This window comes from Thamnophis sirtalis, unplaced genomic scaffold (genome assembly GCF_051295495.1).
Source record: "Thamnophis sirtalis isolate CommonGarterSnake01/CBP01778 unplaced genomic scaffold, rThaSir2_p1.2 scaffold_8, whole genome shotgun sequence".
Taxonomy (NCBI): domain Eukaryota; kingdom Metazoa; phylum Chordata; class Lepidosauria; order Squamata; family Natricidae; genus Thamnophis; species Thamnophis sirtalis.
The window spans coordinates 49,319,696-49,340,191 of NW_028261388.1; the positions used below are offsets into that span (position 1 = coordinate 49,319,696).

A 20,496-nucleotide genomic window follows, 5' to 3' on the forward strand; every position below is an offset into this window, starting at 1 on the left:
TTCTTCTTCAGAGATTTGTCCATACTGTATATAATTGTGAACATTAGCTATGGGTGTGTGTATGATGGATGTGGAAGTAGGGCTGTGAAAACTTCTAAAGAGACTCACAAATGCTTACTTCTTATAAGGAAAAATGAAGTCTATAAGATCATTTTAGGCCAATAAGGGTAGTTTGCAGAGGAGTAAAAACATGTGTGCTATGAAATAACATAAATCAGCCCTGATGATTCCATTTCAAATATGGAGCTATATGTGAGCATCACCATCTATTAAATTCATCTGTGCATGCATTACATAAATTGTGGCATTACAAAAAGTGGCATATCAGAATGATACTGGTTTCCAGATTTAAATGTAGATCAATATATCTATTGTTCAGCTTATATACATTTGACTGATCTTGGGTTCAGTTTGGGTTTAGTTTGTCAAAATCCTATATATGTCTCCAAAGTAAAGAGTATGTTTTCATGTTTGTCACCTTTGAACCTTAGCACAAGATCATGGACAATTCCTAGTTTCCGATATTGTAGATCCTTGTCTACCTACACAATATGATGTGGCTTTCTATAATTAGAATTCTACACCAATTCTTAGATATAAAGGTATATCAATTAAACTGATGTTTTTTTACTCACAGCAGAATGTACAATATATTTGTGCATTTGGACAACTGTAAATATAAATTATCATAGAATAAACCATTTTTCGCTGATACATATATTATTAAACTCTTAGATATAAGTAAAAAACTATTGCATATCAATTCCCTTTCAAACATATATCACAATCAATTTATTAAAATTAAAGCATGAATATAAATAAATAGACTGTATATTGCTAGTACATTTATTTCTTTGAGTTATTATTGATTTATGGTTTATATAAATTTCTATATTCCAATGTTCAAAGTAGCTTACAAGAATCTACTGGTTACCTATTACACACTGGGTCTGTATTACATTCAAAGGCTCTTTTTTATTTATTTTTCCATATGTTCCAAAAGAGATTTATTATAAACATAATACAGATGCAAACAAGTCTGCTGTATTTAGGTGAAGGAAAGTGACATATATGTCACTTTGAGTAGTGAAAAAGCATTCAGATATTAAATGATGGCACTCAGCAAATCAAATAACATTCAATGTTAATAGTATCAATGGCAATAGTTGAAATAGCATGCACGCAACTCTTCAAAACTAGTTATAATGATTTGTATCCATTCTTTGGCAGTGGGAGAATAATAAAGGGCCAAAATATCAGTATAACAAGTTTTAGTGAAATAAATAGGATATTCATATCAGTGAAGAACATCGTTACAAGTAGAGCCTTTAGAGGAGCAAGGTGGAAATCATTTCAGACTGCACACTATATTTTTTCTTTATATATAACACACACACACACACACACACACACACACATATATATATGTATATATATGTATGTATGTATGTATATATATATGTATATATGTATATATGTGTATGTATGTATGTATGTATGTATGTATGTATATATATATATATATATATGTTTTTATTTGTGCTGATAAATAAATAAAGGAAGACTAGTATAGATCTATTTCAAGCTATTTAGCTCTCATCAGCAGGCCATATCCTTACTGGGATTCGAACCTGTGCTCTATTGCCTCCCAGGCAGGGAGTTAACCATTTGAGCTACAGAGAACGACTCCTTTTGTCAGCCAGCCAGGGTGGGAGGTATATACTTAAAGTCACAACCCCTGGTATGCCCAAGTGTGGGAGGAAGGTCACACTTCCACTCTCTGTCATTAGGTTTGTCACAAGAGTCCATCCAGACAGAAACCCAATATTTTTACTGTTGCCTTTGTTATATTTGTGTTTTTATTTGTGCTGATAAATAAATAAAGGAAGACTAGTATAGATCTATTTCAAGCTATTTAGCTCTCATCAGCAACATATATATATATATATATATATATATATATATATATATATATATATATATATATATATATATATATATATATATATATATATATATATATATATATATGTTGTATTTGTGCTGATAAATAAATAAAGGGAGACTAGTATAGATCTATTTCAAGCTATTTAGCTCTCATCAGCTAGCCATACCCTTACTGGGATAGCTGATGAGAGCTAAATAGCTTGAAATAGATCTATACTAGTCTCCCTTTATTTATTTATTTATTTATCAGCACAAATACAACACAAATATAACAAAGGCAACAGTAAAAATATTGGGTTTCTGTCGTAATGGACTCTTGTGACGAGCCGATTGACAGATAATGGAAGCAGTTAGCTTCCTCCCATAATTGGGGCATACCAGGGGTTGTGACACTATATATATATGTTTTTTTATTTGTGCTGATAAATAAATAAAGGGAGACTAGTATAGATCTATTTCAAGCTATTTAGCTCTCATCAGCTAGCCATACCCTTACTGGGATTTGAACCTGGGCTATATTACATACTAGGCAAACATCTTAGCCATCAGGCCACAGGCTCTTATCCGTTATCAGCGAAGCCAGGGTGAAAGGTATCTATTAGATTTTTACAACCCCTGGTAAGCCCCAATTATGGGAGGAAGCCAACTGCCTCCATCATCTGTCAATCGGCTCGTCACAAGAGTCCATCACGACAGAAACCCAATATTTTTACTGTTGCCTCTGATCAGCACAAATAAAAAAACACAAATATAACAAATGCAACAGTAAAAATATTGGGTTTCTGTTGTGATGGACTCTTGTGACGAGCCGATTGACAGATGATGGAGGCAGTTGGCTTCCTCCCATAATTGGGGCTTACCAGGGGTTGTAAAAATCTTATCTATCTATCTATCTATCTATCTATCTATCTATCTATCTATCTATCTATCTATCTATCTGTAGGTCTCTAGTTGTTCGGGTTTTCTCCCGCGTAGAATTGGAGGTGTCTTGGTAATTACTCCTGGAAACACCAAGCCTGAAGTAGCCTGAAGCAGCCTGAAGATGACGAATGAGACTTCGTCGAAATGTCGCCAAGACACCTCCAATTCTATGCGGGAGAAAACCCGAACAACTAGAGACCTACATACTAACACCCGCGAAAACCTCAGAATATATATATCTTTATATATATATAAAGAGTTTGCCATTTATTCAAGTTGTAGTGCACCAAGATGAGGAACTTTTCCTGTATTTTGAGTTTTCCCACAAACGTTCCATTTACCTATTATCGGTCCATTTACTTATTACCAGTTTCATCAATGTTTGCTCTGATTTCATTTCTCTAAGCCTGCTTGAAAGGTAGATTGCCTCAAAGTCAGTTCAAGAAGCTTTCCATCCTTAACTAGCTTACGGAATGCTTGTGGAATCAGCTAAAGTTTATCTTTTTAAAATAGAACCCCAGATTTAAAAAAAACTGATTTTCAGAAATTATTCAATAAAAGGGGAGAGGGGGAAGAGTCAAATAGCACATTTTCTGGGATACAAGGTGGAAGTGTCTTGAAACTTAATTTTTTTGAAATGGCTACTTTTACAGTTGAGCAGCAATAATAAGACAATAATAACTATACCATTCTCCTCTTCTAATATATAAAACAAATTATTCCAATACGTCAGCAAGAAAAATATAAAGTGGCTCTTCTATTACATCTAATCATATACTGTAGATTTAAAGAAAAACAAGGCATGGCTATCCAAGAGATTATAATTCTACACTTGGCTCTGGCTCCAATTAGGTTTGATACACATAATTCCAGATTAAAATTTTAGTGCATGAAAATTACTAGCAAACTAAATCTATAAAATCTCAAATAACAAAAAAACCTGCCTATATTTATTGAAACTGAGCTACCCCTCTTGAAATTCCTGCTTGATCTCAAATGATCAATAACCAGCAATTGTTTCCTCCAGTTTTGAATTCATGAACTTGAGATCAAATCAACAAGCCTCCTGAAAACATCAAACAATAAAATATCGATATGGGTTCTGATTAAACTTTTAGGACCTATTAGTGTCTTATCTTCCTTCTGTGGCTGATGATGAGAAATACACACACACACACACACACACACACACACACACACACACACACACAACTAACAATATCAACTGCAAAAGAACTAAGGAAACAAAAGTACTAAGGAAAGTCAATATAGCTAATGCTCCATAAAATAGGTAACACCTCATAAAATGTCTATGGAGATTCTCAGTCATCCAGGTTATGGTTCCAAAGATGCTTTTTCAAGAGGCAACTGAACTTTCTGGTTTTTCTTTGATGATGTTTCACTCAGGGGTGGGTTCTGGCTGGCTTTACTGATGGTTCACTCGTGTGTGCGCTTTGCGCACATGCACAGTTCAATTAAAATTGTTCTGTGGATATGCAGAACTCAAAAACAAGATGGCAGCAATGGTGACCGAGGAACCGGTTCGGGAGCGTGGCGGGCCTGGGTCGCTGCTGGTTCCAGACCACTATACCACTACCCGTTCGGCCAAACACGGCCAACCTCTGGTTTCGCTTCTCATCTAAGATGCTTCTTCAGCCCTTCAAATCTGAAGCAGCTTCTTTGATGAGAAGTGAAACATCTTCAAAGAAAAACCAGAAAGTCCAGTTGCCTCTTGAAAAAGCACCTTCAGGACACCCCATAAAATCTTCACATTATTGTACAAATGGAGTAATGAAAAACAAAGATATGCTCACCAAAGCAGTAAAATCTATTAATCTACTTGTATTTGCATGATTTCAAACTTCTAGGTGTGCAGGAACCTGGCCAGGTAACAGAAAGTTACCCTATTATATGGAGCTCGGGTATTGAACCCGGGCTGTCCATCAGTGAAGAACCTAATGTATCAGCAGAAAATATTCTTATCATCTAACCTTCCATTTAAGAAATTATTAAAGAAATGCAAAATGTATATGTTGATAGAAACACTGAATATTTTTAGAACTGCAATACAAAATCAGAATAGGATTGGGTAGCGCAAACATTTTCAAAAGTAAAGCATTATTTGGCATCCTCTGAACTGGTCTGAACATTACAAAGTAGAGAGATGTAGCCAGAAATGGCTGCTAAATTAATAGGAAATATTTTCTGTTTTGTCTCTAAAATTCCACTGATTCACAAATATAAAATATGCTTTGTAAAGGGGATTTTTTTAAATGGAAAGAAATATGAAAAAGTATGAAATACTGTATTTTGAAGGGTATGGCCTAGATTTACAGAACAAATATGCAGAGAACTCACATACATTAGACATACATAATTATATTACAACATTTCTTACCAAAAAAAGGTTTCCTTTGCACGATGAGATCCAAGTTTGGTCTCTCTCCATAATGGATCTTACCTTAGACCACTGGATCTTAGTGTCCAGTTGGATCTTATTCTTGGCCAGTGCATGACAGAGCATGATATTAAAGTCAACCTTTTACACACCTTTTCACATTTCTGTGGTAAACAGATTGAACTAAAGATGAATGAGATATGTATAATAATAATTCAGGAAATTAAAAATGTGTAGAACCTATCTCTTATTAATCCTATACCTGGCATTTATTTTATAAAGATCAGATGTGCACCATTTTTCAGTATTGCTTCATTGAAGAGGTGACTTTTATGTTTTGTGCCAATTGACAGCTACTCTGGAGAAACTTAGATTAATGACCTTGAAATGAAGAACTGCATAGGACACAAATAGGTGAGATAATGCAAAGCATGTGACAGCAATATCAAGTCTTTCAAGCTCATCTAAAAAGCACGAACAACACACTATTGTCCCTTGTGTTGGATATTCTCTGAACTTGGTTGGGGTAATAGTATAAATAACAACCTTTGTTTAGAGGCATTAAATACATTAGGGCTTATTGGATCAATTGAACAAAAGAACTATAGTACACCAAACAGTCTCTTTTTTTAAAAAAGAAATCCACCATCAAAATAAGGTTGCATGGAAGAATCCGTATAAACAAATTGCTTTTTTGAAAGCCTTGTTAATAATTTCAAAGAGAAGATGGTGAACAATGGCAGAACTACAATGGTGATAGCTTTTGAATAAAACAAACCGGATCATGGCCTGCTGCAGCCAGCATACAATAATTTTAGAATTTGCTTATGTGGCCCAATGAGCACCAGGAGAAACACTAAACAGTAACAAAGAGATACCTAAATACTTAATTCTTTGCTGTTATTTAGAGGTTATTAATTCTTGCAGGCCAGACCTGTACTGAGAGAACATCCAGTACTGTGCCATCATTGCTTCCTGTTGTCTCCAAAAGCAACACGTGTACATAAGCTTCAGGCAGAAGGCAGCACTGATCCTCAAATATAGGTATTATTGATCACGTATGGTGGAATGTGAGGTTACCATGAGACCAGAGAAGTCTCCTTATAACCTTGGTAGAGAACATAGAAGGTACTTTATGGTAACAACTAAATAAGTAAATAAGGCAGTAAAGCAATGTCCTGACTTGGATTTTACTGTGTTAGCAAAACACTCCAAAAGTCATTTTCTGATCTTGGGAGAATAAAGAAATTGCTTTTTGTTTTCTTATCATATTGCTTATGATAGCTATAACAGTTTCGAAAATTTGAGGAAGAAAAAAAGAGATAACGAATCCTCAAAGGGAAACCACATGCTTAGATGAAAGATCAACAACATGAATGCACAAATCAATTTTTCCAGGTAAAAAGGAGATTTGCAAACCAACCAGAAAAGATAAGTTTAAGTGGGAAATCTATATCATTACATTAAACATTGTTCAAAAAATGTTCTCCATACATAGAAACAACTTTATCTGATTTGCTGACCTTGCACAAGGCCTCTGAAAAACAGGATTCTTTCAAGAGGAGAGCAATGTTCTTGGGATAGCTTGATACAAAGCTTATCAAAATTTAAAATAGTCATGGTCTCTACCCAGCATGATGGAAAGTACTAAAGGAAGATATTGTCCTTCTATCTAAATTTGGTTATATTAATTATGGAATATGAAAAATAACACAATTTGCAGGAGTCCTATTTTTTGCAGAAGAAAACAATAGTAGTCTTTTAATTTTATGGCATTTAATTTTAATACATTATCTTGATTTTGCTGCCAATTTGAATGATTTTTGATAAGATGATATGGGTCCCTAGCAGTATTTTTTTTTCAATCTGAGAAAAACATTAAATTTCCATAGGTTGCTATGAGAAGCAAGTGGTAGAGAAAGGACTTGAATATTCATTTCAATGTGCCTTGGTCAGTTTATGGTATAGATAAGAATATATCCACCTGTAGTCCACTAGGCGATTAAATATCTACAGTCTTGCTGACTGTACCATTTGGGTCACATTAGGAATACAGTGGTACCAAACTGGTTACCTTTTCCATTCCATCTTCCTTCAGGCTGATGATATCCAAATCAAAATCTTTTCTTAAACCATCTGTTTTGTTGAAAGAAATCCGTCCTGTCAAACCAGTCCAGTGGCCCTAAAAAAAAAAAACCAGATTGTGATGGAGATAGAAATATGATTATGTGCAGTACATTTAGCTTCATTTTTATAAATAAAAAATAGATGTGTAACTTCTATTTCTTGATATAATTACTATTGAAATGGGTTAAAGTAGTCTTCTATGATTAATTCTATAATTTAGTATTTCATCAATGGCTAAAGACTACACGCACAGAGGAACCTGAACAGTGCAGGAATGGAGCTCAGACTTTTGTTTCTCTAACCCAGTTCAGGATTTTCCCTCCCTTCCATCCACAAAAGGGAACTTCTGCAAAGTTCCAAATATCCAAACTTTTCTTCTGCAGGATTTCCACACACTTCTCCCTGTGCATGGAGGTGAGAGGAAATCCTTCAGCAGGCACCAACAGTTTGGCATTCTAGGGAAGTTGACAAATAGCAATTACATGTTCACAGAGCACTTGATAACAAGTTGCCAAGCAGCTAGATCTGTAATGGCAAACCTATGGCACACATGCCACAGGTGGCACACGGAGTCATTTGTTAGGGCACACGAGGCATTGCCCTGTCAGCCCCAGTTTGCATGCACGTGCTAGCCAGCAGACTTCGGCCTCCATTTTTGGCCATTTTTTTGGCTTCCCTGAAGCCTTCGGAAGGTGAAAAACAATCCAACACGGAAACTGGAAGTTCGGTTGGGCCATTTTTCTCCCTGCAGAGGCTTCAGAAAGCCTCCAGAAGCCTCTGGAAGATGAAAAACAGCCCTATGAGCAACCTGGAAGTCCATTGCCGAACTTCTGGGTTGCGTGTTGGGCCATTTTTTGCCTTCTGGAGGCTTCAGGAGATTTCCTTGAAGCCTCCAGAAAGCAAAAAACCACCTAACACGCAAACTGGAAGTTCAGGAATGGACTTCCAGTTTGTGCATTGGACCTTTTTCTCCCTCCAGAGACTTCAGGGAAGCATCCAGAAGTCTCCGGAGGGCCTCTGGGGGGCAGGGGAGGCAATTTTCGCCCTCCCTAGGCTCCTACAAAGCCTCTAGAGCCTGGGGAGGGCAAAAATGGGTCCATCTCAAGCCAAAAGCAGTGGGAGGGTGGGGGTCGTGCACATGCACGGGGGTCACACACATAGAATTATGGGTGTGGGCATGCTCACACATGACCCTTCTGTGCTCCCCCCACTTTTGGCATGCAATGGCAAAAAGGTTAGCCATCACTGACCTAGATCATGATATGTGGCCATGGGGGAGAGAGTGACATTTTATGACATCGGAAGTGCCTTACAAATCTTTTCTCAGTTGTGATAACTTCGAACAGTCATTAAACAACTGGTTGAAAGTCGAGCACTACCTGTAATAATGATACTTAACAATACAATTATTGAAGTCAGAAAGCAGATTATGCAGTAATGAAATTGAAAGAAGAATTTCAAGGAATTTTGAATTACCATTTATCACAGTATTATTCAACTCCTGGAATTATTAACATAATTTATGACAGAAAATAATCCTCTTTGTAGTGACTTGAGATAATAATATTTCCATTCCCATCTTATTTATGGTAACATTACTACATTCTATATATTTACAGATATTTACTGAACTCGATCAGTAGTATTCATGGATTTTTATATTGATGAATGTTTATATTGGATTTTTATATTTATCTCAAATCTTCAATTTCATATCACTAATGTTGAGTATAAATCATATATAATACTCATTCAATCCATATAAAAATGACAAGGCATATACATGACTTTTCTATTATGAATCAGTCAGATGTTTAGACTGAATTTGGCATTTTTATCCACCAATCAAATCCTTACCAAAATCCTGGGATGGTGTTTTAAAAACATGATAATTATATCAATGTATTAGATATGTATACATATTTGAATAATATTTTTTATATATATATATATATATATATATATATATATATATATATATATATATATATATATATATATATATATATATATATATATATATATATATATATATCTAACTGTTATTATGACATTGTATATTATTTTTATTGTATTTCTATCACTTTTAGAGCTCTTTTTACATATGCATCTCCATTACTATAACATTATTATGTGTTTTGCTCCCCTTTTCTGTTATTAATTAAAAAGCGTGTGTGTGTGTGTGTGTGTGTGTGTGAGAGAGAGAGAGAGAGAGAGAGAGAGAGAGAGAGAGAAATAGATTTTTATCCCTCCATAAGGCTTTGCCACATCAAAGCAATCTGATGTATCTCAGTGAGATTCACACAGAGAAAGATACATATAAGAGGCATTGAAAACTGATTTGATGAACACTTTTTGTTAGACAAATGGCTGTTATGATAGTTTCTGAATGATACTGAATTTCTGAAAACAATGATACATAAAAATGCAGCATCCATAATACATTCCACTATGTAAAAGTGTGTCCTTGTTATTCTGATGTGGAACACATAGAAAGCATACTCACTTCTATGATATACTGTATATGATGAGAGCATTAAGAATGCACATGTAGTCACAACAGAATAAACTCTGCCTATATTTATGTAGAAAATGAGGATGAACTTCACTCATCTGTGACCTTGTAATACTGCAACCTATTTATTCTGTATCACAAAGAGTTTGGCTGCTCCTAATTCCAATTTCAAATCTTCATTTGAATTGGATAACCATAGAAGTGTTCCAAAGAAGCAGACAAAATGACTGTATTTTGTCATTAACATTATGGGAAAATTGATTTTAATATGGTTTTAACACCAGCAATTTGTTACAAATGATAAAGGCCATTTGAAATCTGTTTCTGCAGCCTGGTGTTTCTACTTCTGCATGTGTGGTAGGCTAGGATTCCTTTTGTTTTGTTTTCAGCATTCAGCTTTTCTTAAAAACCTAGCAAATTGCCTTGGCATGATAAGAAAAATAGCCAAGTGTAGATCAAATGGCGTATATGAGGTATCTCTATGTGCTGCTTATTTATTATTAATCCTTATTCAGCAGCTGTTTTAGGAAAATATTTTGAAGGGGACAGATTTAGGAATAATTATTTAAGCTAAAGGAAAAGATTATACAATATACTGAGAAAAAAAGCCCAGAGACCTTATTATCCTGTCCAATTTTCTGAGGCTAATTGATTTGAGGAAGAAAATAAATGTGAGGAAAGATAGTTATATTTTTCTTCTCAAGAATGCCATCAGTTCCTCCTTTTATTACTCAAGAAAAAACCCCACCCTTGTTTTTGCAAGGAAATTACTGCTTTTTCTTAATTAATATACACATTTTCAAAGGGGGAGTGAAGCATTAACTACATTTAGATAACAAATGACATAAGGTTATAGGGGCAAAGCCTTTTGGAAAAGATTTACTTTACATGACTGATTGTATCTGAATGCATGGTACATCATATCAACCCACATGAAAACTACTTGATGATCTCTAATTCTGTTACATTAAATCAATAGAGAAATCATAGACTGATTTCTAATTCTCTTACATATACCAGAATGTTTCATTTGTGCTATGAAATAATTGTACGGTGTTTTGAATTTTTGACTTTGGGTCACATTCTCTCAACCCAACCCATGGCATAGGGTTGTTGTAGGGAAAATAGGAGGAGAAAAGTATCTTGGATAGGATTGCTGACTTAAGTTATTTGTAGAATGAATGAATGAATGAATGAATGAATGAATGAATGAATGAATGAATGAATGAATGAATGAACGAACAAACAAACAAACAAACAAACAAACAAAGTTGTTTCCCAACCCAGAGATGGTGATGGTAGTGATTTCTATCAAGAAAACTTTATTAAGTCTGAATTTATATTTTTAATATTGTGAACTCTATTTATTTAGGTCATTGACCAAAAATATAAAACTTTAAAACAGATAGACTATTTTCAGCTAGGAAAATTATGCTACATTGCTATATGTAGAATGTAGAAATGTTTCATTTTGTTGTTACATAAAATTTATTGGATGCTTACCAGGTAACCCAACAAATAATGAGTGTGTCTGTCTTCATAGAAATTGCAACTTAAAACAATATGGATCCCTGTTTTGATATTTCCTGTGCTGCATAAACAATTACATCATTCAATCTCTTCTATATGCAAAGCATCAATGAAGGCCAGTGAAAAATTCTGTGGTATTTAAAGTTTGTAATAATCCCAAGATAAATTGCTGCTCAAGTACAGATCTGATTTATGGGATAGGTGTCTACTTTTGCCAGGTTAGCATATGGGCCTGTTTATGGTAAACATAACACAAATAGGATTTAAAAATAATATTTTTATTGCAATAGAAATAAATGCATTATCTTCAGATCAATAGTACAACATATGATACAATTTGAATGTGCAATTCTGTTTCTTGAATTTTCCAAATTGTATCCATATTCTTAAAATGGGAAAACTGCTCTATCTTGTGATTATTCCATCTCCTTATTTTAGTGTTTTCATAATTTATTCATAGCATCTGTAAAAAATTTAGTGCTAATGTGATGAACTGTAAATTCTAAGGTTAGAAGGAAATCCATTTAGCAAAATAATATGCATTTATATCCACCCAAACACACACACACACACACACACACCACTACTCAAACCCCCCTCTCCAAATATGAAAAGATTCTGAAGCAATCAGAAGAGGATCTATATTTTATATCTAGATGTCTGATTCTACTGTTATAGCACTTCGTTGTCTAGCTAAGTGTATAAAACTAGGTGAAAGCACTGCCTTTTCAAAAGAAAGAAGAAAGGAAGTTCCCCTGTATGATATAACACACAGGACAATTGATGGCAGTTCTAGTACATAAGAATTGTAATACAATTGTAGACATAAGCTAGATAAATTTGACTGTTGCCCTCTTTGTGAGAAAAAAATGAATGAACATTTAGAAAAAAATACTTGAAAACAAGGCCATTCATTCTCTGCATTTCAACAAACACATTCTTTTGAGGGAATTCTGAAAAAAATGAATAATTGTTTCAGTTTCCCAAGCTCAACAAATGGAAATTTACTAGAAGTTAAAATTTAATAGTTCCTTGATTAATTCTGAGATCAGAATTACTGATGTTTAAAACTTAATTCTCCTTTACAACAAACTAAGCTAAATTTGGGCAGTGCTAACATGATGCTTCTTTGTCAAAGAAGGAAAATTGAATATATTGAGACACTGAAGAGACACTGAACATTATGAAGAAAATATACCATATTCAGTAAAGGTAAAGAAAGCATCATTATTGATGCCAAGCACAACCCATATATACCTCTTTTATCAGATTCATAAAGCGAGTTCCAAACCGCCATGGCTTATGCCGGTGACACTGGAGGGAACTGACTGTCATTTGGAAGGCCCGCTGGGATGCCATTGCTACCATGTAAACACCATCGTACATCAAAGCTGATTCTGTCTGTTTGGGGAAAAGCCCAAAAAAAAAAAAAAACCATGAGAGGAGTAGCATGTTTTCAAAATTTTATTTTCTTCTAAAATGCTAGCTATTTCTCCTATTTTGGGTTTTCGGACAATGTAATAATTTTTGTTTGTTGTTTGTTTGTACATTGAAACGAATTGCTTAGACTTTGAGAAGTATATAGAAAAACAGAAGTAGAAAAAGTAATGGAAACAGCATAAAAGAAATAGAGGTTTCCTAACTTTTACATTTCAAAACTTTACACTTTAGTCAAACTGTCTTCAGAGCCTTTCTGGATGTTAGGAATGTTGGGGGTCAGTTGTTTTACTTGCTTTTGTGAGTAGTCTGATATCTAATGCATAACATTTCCTAGATTATTGCACAATTAAACTTTGACTGGACAGAGTTTTTTCCTGTCAGATCTATATGTGATCCAGAGGTGGGTTCTTACCAGTTCGCACCTATTCGGTAGAACCGGTTCGTCAAATCTACCGAACCGGTTAGAAGAAGTTTCACCAGTGGACCCGGAAAGCAGGCCACACCTACAGAAGAGGTTCCAAATTTTTTTGAAACCCACCACTGGTCCTTGGATATGATTATTCTACACTATCATGCTCATATTTATAAAACTCAGTGCCTCTGTGAAAGTGGTGCAATCAGAACATTGCGTGTGTTGAAGTTGTTTTAACGCAAAGCAAAGATGCCTTTTAAAAAACAAGTTTACATCATATTCTTATGCACGCCAGTGCTGTGTGTGAGGTAATTTAAGGTGGTTCTGGCAAGTGTCGTCGGCATCTTCATATCCGGTCACATGGGCAGCAAGCCACTCCCATCCAGTCACATGGGCGGCAAGCCACTCCCACAAAGGAGGCCACACCCGCAGAGTAGGTTCGAACAATTTTTGAAACCCATCACTGATGTGATCTTATCAGATTATCTGGGAAGAGTCTGAGCTTGACTTCTAAGGAAGTCATCAGAATCCTTGTAACAGTGTGTAGGAATGACATTACAAGACAGGAGGAAGAGCCACGGGCTGGATTACCAACATGTAAAGCAGGGATGTCAAACTCAAGGCCTGGGGGTAGATCCAGCCCATGGGGTGCTTAGATCTGACCCTGGAAACAGCTCGTTTTCGCTGGCAGAGCTCCCGGGCCACCACATGCACCCCTGACACCAGACTATAACTGGCCACCCCACCCTGCCTCCCAAGGTGAAACACAATGCTGATGTGGCCCTCAATGAAATCGAGTTGACACCCTGATGTAAAGGACATCTTAGTTCACAGAAAGGGATGTGTGTGGAAAACATTTCAAAAGGAACCCTCCCTATTTTCTGGAAAGTAAAAGGACACCTCTGTTTTGTGAGCTGTGTTAGCAGCAGCAAGCTTCTGAGTTAATTTAAGATGCTAGTTATAAAGCAGTTCATGCCATAATAATTGGTTATTTGTGGATTCAAACAGTATTGTCTGCCCACCCCATACTTTCTGAAACAGTTGCCATTGATTAAACAATGTCACTCCATGAGTCTCAAGAAATGGCCTTTTTCAACAATTCTCCCCAAGATTCATGCAATCGTCGTCCCCCAATTTTATTTAAGTAAGCCATGAAATCCTGGCTCTTCCCAAGTGTGGGCATTCTATCCCTTGTATATTTTTTTTAATCTTTTGAATGGTTGGTGGCTTTTTTCCAGCCTTTTTTTCCATGTGATTTCTTTGTTTTTAATCTTTTGTTGTTAGTGTTATATTTTCTAAGCCACGTACTATCATGACAAGGTGAGGCAGACTGTAGTTCCAAACTCAATTTTTTTTTTTTAGCAGAGCTAGACTTTCAGCAGATGTAAACTAAGCTGAAATTTCCTGCTATCACACACTTTTTTGAAAGATACCAATCTTCTGCTGTCCTGGCAGATAACTTCCATGAAGTTATCACTTGTGTTTCTCTTTCAATTTATTCTTACCCAATCATTCACTGCAGGATTTTCTTCCTATGGTTCCTGAATGTCTGTGTAGACATATGCTTTCTTTATGCAATACAGTTATGGCTTTACAAATATATTTGTATCATGGATAATTATCCATGATAAAACAGCAGTAGGCCTAAGTTTAGACATTTGTTTTCTGGACAAATCCCTGAATCAGGTCACTAATTAAAATTTGCTAAATTAAATTGTTGAGATGAGAGCCTTATATTGTTTAATTAGTTTAACCTTGTGATTTGGTTAAAAGACTAAAACCTGTAGTGAAATGTAGCATTATTTATTATTAAGCTTCACAGTTAATTCAAAAGTTAATTGTTCAACCTGAAGAAGAAAAATGGCTTTGACTGGTTTTTTTGAGGCAAATTGTTATATAACAACCAGCTAATATGTACTGTTGTGCTATGATGATTTTTTTCAATTCTTAAATAATATTTTCCTAAAGGGGAAAAATGTGGTAGGTTACAAGTACAAAGTAGTGTCATTTTCCTGGCATACAAAATTTAATCAATGAAGCAAGAAAGCTGCATGATTATCCTGATGAGATAATGACAGTAGTGTGTAACAGATAAACTAATCCAGTTTGTAGTTACATGGGTATGCCAGCCTTGTAAATCCTTCCGGAAATTAACAGATTACTTCTCTCTTTCATTAACCTACATAGATCATTGCAAAACATAGGTGATGTGAATTTATCAGTTACCTTTAATTGCAGCAAAACTTTGGAATCTCTTTGAATTTTCAATCAATACAACAAATTAGTATTACATGTGAATTATTGCTGTATTTTGTTGTATTTATATGCTGCCTTTCCTTTAGAAGCACAAGGTTGAATTTGAAAACTGGCCCAAATTCAACCAGTGACATTCCGTGGTTGAGGGTAGGCTTGAATCTTGAGCTTTCTATATTAGTCCAGTATACTATAACCACACTATATGCTCCAAGTTTCTCACAAGAATTTAGCCGCAATCCACACATCGAGAATCGCTTTGAATTGTTTAACAACATAGTTTCCTATTCTTTTTTCCTTTAGAAGAGACCTTAGGATATGAGAACACCATCAATATCATAGCAACTGCAGGTAGTTCTCACTTACTGATCACAATTAGTACCAACAACTTCATCATTAAGCACAGTCATTAAGTGAAACATCATGCTCTTATGATAACAGAAATTCTTGGCCTAACATTGTTTTCAATGCATTTGCAGGTAAACACTGCCTTGTTCTGTAAAGAGCAGGTTTCTGGGTTGTCTCGATTTCTAAGGCATTTCTGAAAATTCAGAATTGTTAAAAAAAACACCTTACAGAATTGTTCAAAGGCATTAGAGCTACTTTTTCCAAAATTACCTCGGCTTCCAGCTCAGTTGTGGCTATCTATAAAAGTATGGCATGAACTTCATTTACCTAAATTAGAATTTCCTAAGTTTCTGTATAAAACACTTTGCCCTAGAGAAGTGTTGGACTAATTGCATCTGGAAAGGAATCCATTTGCAGTCTGATTTCAATTGATTTAACTAGGCACATGATTGCAATTAGATTGGTTCCAAAGATGTTCCAGCTCATTAATATAACCATAACTTTGCATATGAACACAGAGTAGCTACAAAACTCTATTGCTTTTTATGTCACCAACTCACTTAGAATTTGCTTGTCATTAAAATAATGTAACTTATTTCATTTCAGATGGTGTTTTCTCACTTACAGTCATCATGCCATCCAGGAGTCCCGTCTCTGGCCTGGGTGGTGCCTGTAATCTTTCCATTGACCATTTATCAACAACAGAAGCCACTTGTGTATTGTCAATGTTGAGCAGACGAAATCCAGTCATATTAACTCCACTATATCTATAGGGTTCCAGGTCTAGTGCAAACAAATCCTGTATTACCAAGATTTTGTTGGTGATACAACAACAAAAGGAAAAGACAGGGGTATTAAAGATAATTTCAATTTCAATTTAATAAAATTTGTATGCCACCCACTCCCTTGGGACTCTGGGCGGCTTACAGGCAAGATAAAAAGCATTTTAAAAATTTAAGATAAAAGATACAATTATTAAATTAAACACCGTCCATTCTGTCTAAATGGGGCTGGATATTGATCAACAGCCCCAGGCCTGCCAGAACAGCCAGGTCTTGGTGGCTTTACGGAAGGCCGGGAGAGCAGTAAGGGTCCGGAACTCCATGGGTAGATTGTTCCACAGGGCCGGCGCAACTACAGAGAAGGCCCTCCCCCGGGGAGCCGCCAGCCGGCATTGTCCGGTTGACGGCACCCGGAGGAGGCCCAACCTGTGCGATCTAATTGGTCATTGGGAGATAAGTGGCAGGAGGCAGTCTCTCAGGTAGCCAGGTCCTAAACCATGTAGGGCTTTAAAAGTAATGACTAGCACCTTGAAGCACGTCTGGAGACCAATGGGGAGCCAGTGCAGCTCGTGGAGGATGGGTGTAACATGGGTGTATCTAGGTACACCCAATATTGCTCACGCGGCTGCATTCTGGACCAACTGCAGTCTTCAAACACTCTTCAGGGGCAGCCCCATGTACAGCGCGTTACAGTAATCCAGTCTTGAGGTGATGAGGGCATGAGTGACCATTCGAAGTGCCTCACGGTCCAGGTAGGGCCGCAACTGGTGCATCAGGTGAACCTGGGCAAAAGCCCCCCCTGGTCACAGCTGACAGGTGGTGTTCTAACATCAGCTGTGGGTCCAGGAGGACACCCAAATTGCGGGCCCTCTCTGAGGGGTGTATAATTTCACCCCCCAGGCTAAGAGGTGGAATGTCTGGACTATCCTTGGGAGGCAGCATCAATAGCCACTCGGTCTTGTCTGGATTGAGTGCAAGCTTGTTCGCTCCCATCCAGACCCTGACAGCCTCCAGGCACTGGCACATCACTTCCACCGCTTTGCTGAGTTGGCACGGGGTGGACAGATACAATTGAGTATCATCCGCATATTGATGATATTTGATCCCGTGCCGGCGTATGATCTCACCCAGCGGCTTCATGTAGATATTAAATAGGAACATGAATCATGTTATATTACTTCAATAACATGAAAGTGCCACATGTGTTGGTAGTACTTTATAGCAATTCTGTAGCTTCCAATTAGTTAGCCTTGAATTATTCTTTGAGTAGAGAAACTGAAATTGTCCTATATAGAAAATAGTATTTTGTAGCAACAAATACCACCTATGTAGACTTAAAACTGAAAAAATAAAGCTGCTGAAATCTGATCTTTGTCTTTCACAATTTCTGCCAAATCCTTGTTGATATGTGTGTGTGTGTGTGTGTGTGTGTATGTGTGTGTGTGTATCTCCAAGTTTTTTATACACTGCATACATTATTAAATCTAAATAATGATGAGCTGAATATGATTTATTAGATATAATAGTTATGACTTGTGTTAACACAGAACTCCAGATATTTGCAATATTATGTTCTAAGAAAGGTGCCCAGGAGTATATGTGCTGATTTATAATATTTTTGTAGTAATGTTTCTGCTACAAAGAGGGGGGGGGGGGACCTACTCAGAAAATCATGACAAATTGATTGGTTCATTCCTTGAAAGAGTCAACAACATAAACAATATAATTTTACAATTTAGAAGCTTGGTATTTCTTTTGTCTGCTACCTGGGGTAAATTGCTCACTTTATCTGATGTCTGTATTAGATCAGCAAAGAAGCAGTTCCATGTGAATTAGAGGTGTGCAAAGTGGAAATATAAGGGCTAAATTGAGTGATATTAATTTGTGTGACACATTTCAAGATCATGCCATAAATAACATAACATGAAAGAGTTTAAATAATTTGTCAGGATGTGAAATCCATCCATCCATCCATCCTCTACTGTATGTTCTGGTTTTAATTAGAACATTCTCATCTTTCACAATGGTAGAAATAATTAAGTGAGAGGAAAAAAGAAAAAAGGTTCTTTCTGTATATTTTAAATATTTTTTCAATGTGAGACTATAACATTTATGAAAATTATTAATAATTTATTTTCAAGGATGTTAGAGTTTTTTGTAATAATACTGGTTTTTATAGTAAACTTTTGTACACAAAAGATAACCCACTGATATGATAGTAATTATTTGAGAAGTTGCCCTTACTTTCATTTCGGAACATCTCTGTCTTCATTTAATAAAACCCTTGAAAAATATGGATTTCTCTAAATCAATAACATCCTGAAAGCCTAAACAATGGCACCATATTTGATTCAATTAAAATATAACCAGAAATAATTAATGATACTAGTTTGATTTTGTAACCAGTTTCTCCATTTTAGAGAAGTCCTATGGAAACCTTAAGCAAGACTAGTTCAGCATTCACCCACCAGACATAATCCATCTATGTTGATTACAAAAATCTATTGTTGACAGCCAACGTGTTCACAAGTTCCCACAGTTCCTGCTTGGAGATATTTACTCTATGACAAAATAATTACAAAGTTCATAGTAGACCAGTAACTTTGATCTTTTCCTCTTGCCCAACATTTTCAAGGATATTCTGTTAAAGTGTGAGTTCTTCACTAAATTAATTAGCAGACTGAAGAGAGATGAAAACAGAGTGAGTGAATTCCTGATTGTGATGAATATGCCAAGCCACCTTGTTTACAAGATCTGACTAGGAGCTACTGTCATTTTTTTAAGCAGAATTTTATTTTTTGAAATCTACCATGGCTATATATAGAACACTGCCATAAAATAAGCTGTTCAGCTATTTCTGTGATAATGGTACAAGTAATTACTGAAATATCTTACCAGAGTTGTAAAAAAGTAGTGATAATATTCAGTCATCATTCCCATGGAGAGAACCTGAGAAAGAACAAAGTGGGGAGATGAACCAAAGTTATAAAAACACAGCACAGGTAATAATAATTGATTCTGTAATGCTGCAGTTTTCAAACTTTTTCAGACTGCAGAATCCATCAGGTTGTTTTTTTAATTCTCCTGAGCCAGAAGCAACACTCTAATCATAGAAAATTGCCTACATTCACTTTATTTTTATTCCTTTCTTTTTTCTTTGTTGGGGCCTCAGTCTAAGGAATCCCAGCAAGCTCACATCCTGGAACCCGTAGGTTGTGCAAAACATAATGTGAAAAAATGCTGCTCTGATATACCTGTGACACTATTTTCATAGACTATGAAATAGTGCAAAGCAGTAGTGGAGGGCAATATGCCTGAAGCAGAAGAATAGATGCCTATTTATACGTACTTCTAATGGCTTTGCAATAATTACAGTAACCACAGACAAGTCATCAGTACCCCCTCTCCTTCGGATTAGCGCTTTTTGATATAATTTTAAGGTAAATAAATTGGTGCGGAGTGTAGTAATATCAAAGCAAAAATCTTTGATGCAGTTCATGGTTGGCAGAATGAAACAGCTGCCAGAGGAAGTGGATTTTGAATGTCAGGATGCCACAGCAATGATTTTAAATTATTGTTGTTGCATTTACACATTTACACCAGGAAAAGGAAAAGATGTCTGTGGGATTCCTTCCCCTACCAGATACTAAATAACTGACTGGCTTTAGTGTATCTTGCCTTGTATGACAAGGGAAGCTGCTATTTGCTATTCTTCAGTCTCGTTTGCTCTAAATTAGAGGCATATAAATCAATACCAATAAAATAAGACAAAATCCTTAGTGCACATTGTATAATCTTCTGTATTATAATAAGAAAATCAACA

The 20,496-nt window shown here is 35.8% G+C and overlaps 1 protein-coding gene across 7 annotated transcripts in view; it reads right to left on the minus strand.

Moving 5' to 3' along the window:
• GRIK1 (glutamate ionotropic receptor kainate type subunit 1) overlaps positions 1–20,496 on the minus strand; it is a 151,887-nt gene that overhangs the window by 40,265 nt on the left and 91,126 nt on the right. For 6 of the 7 annotated variants that reach the window (XM_087721580.1, XM_087721576.1, XM_087721574.1 and 3 more), the window contains 4 exons: positions 19,569–19,622; positions 16,517–16,690; positions 12,696–12,839; positions 7,341–7,448 (listed from right to left, as the gene is read on the minus strand). In XM_087721580.1, coding sequence (XP_087577706.1) covers positions 7,341–7,448; positions 12,696–12,839; positions 16,517–16,690; positions 19,569–19,622 — 480 coding nt within the window. The remainder of the gene's footprint in view (positions 1–7,340; positions 7,449–12,695; positions 12,840–16,516; positions 16,691–19,568; positions 19,623–20,496) is intronic. The other variant, XM_087721579.1, reaches the window with a different exon arrangement.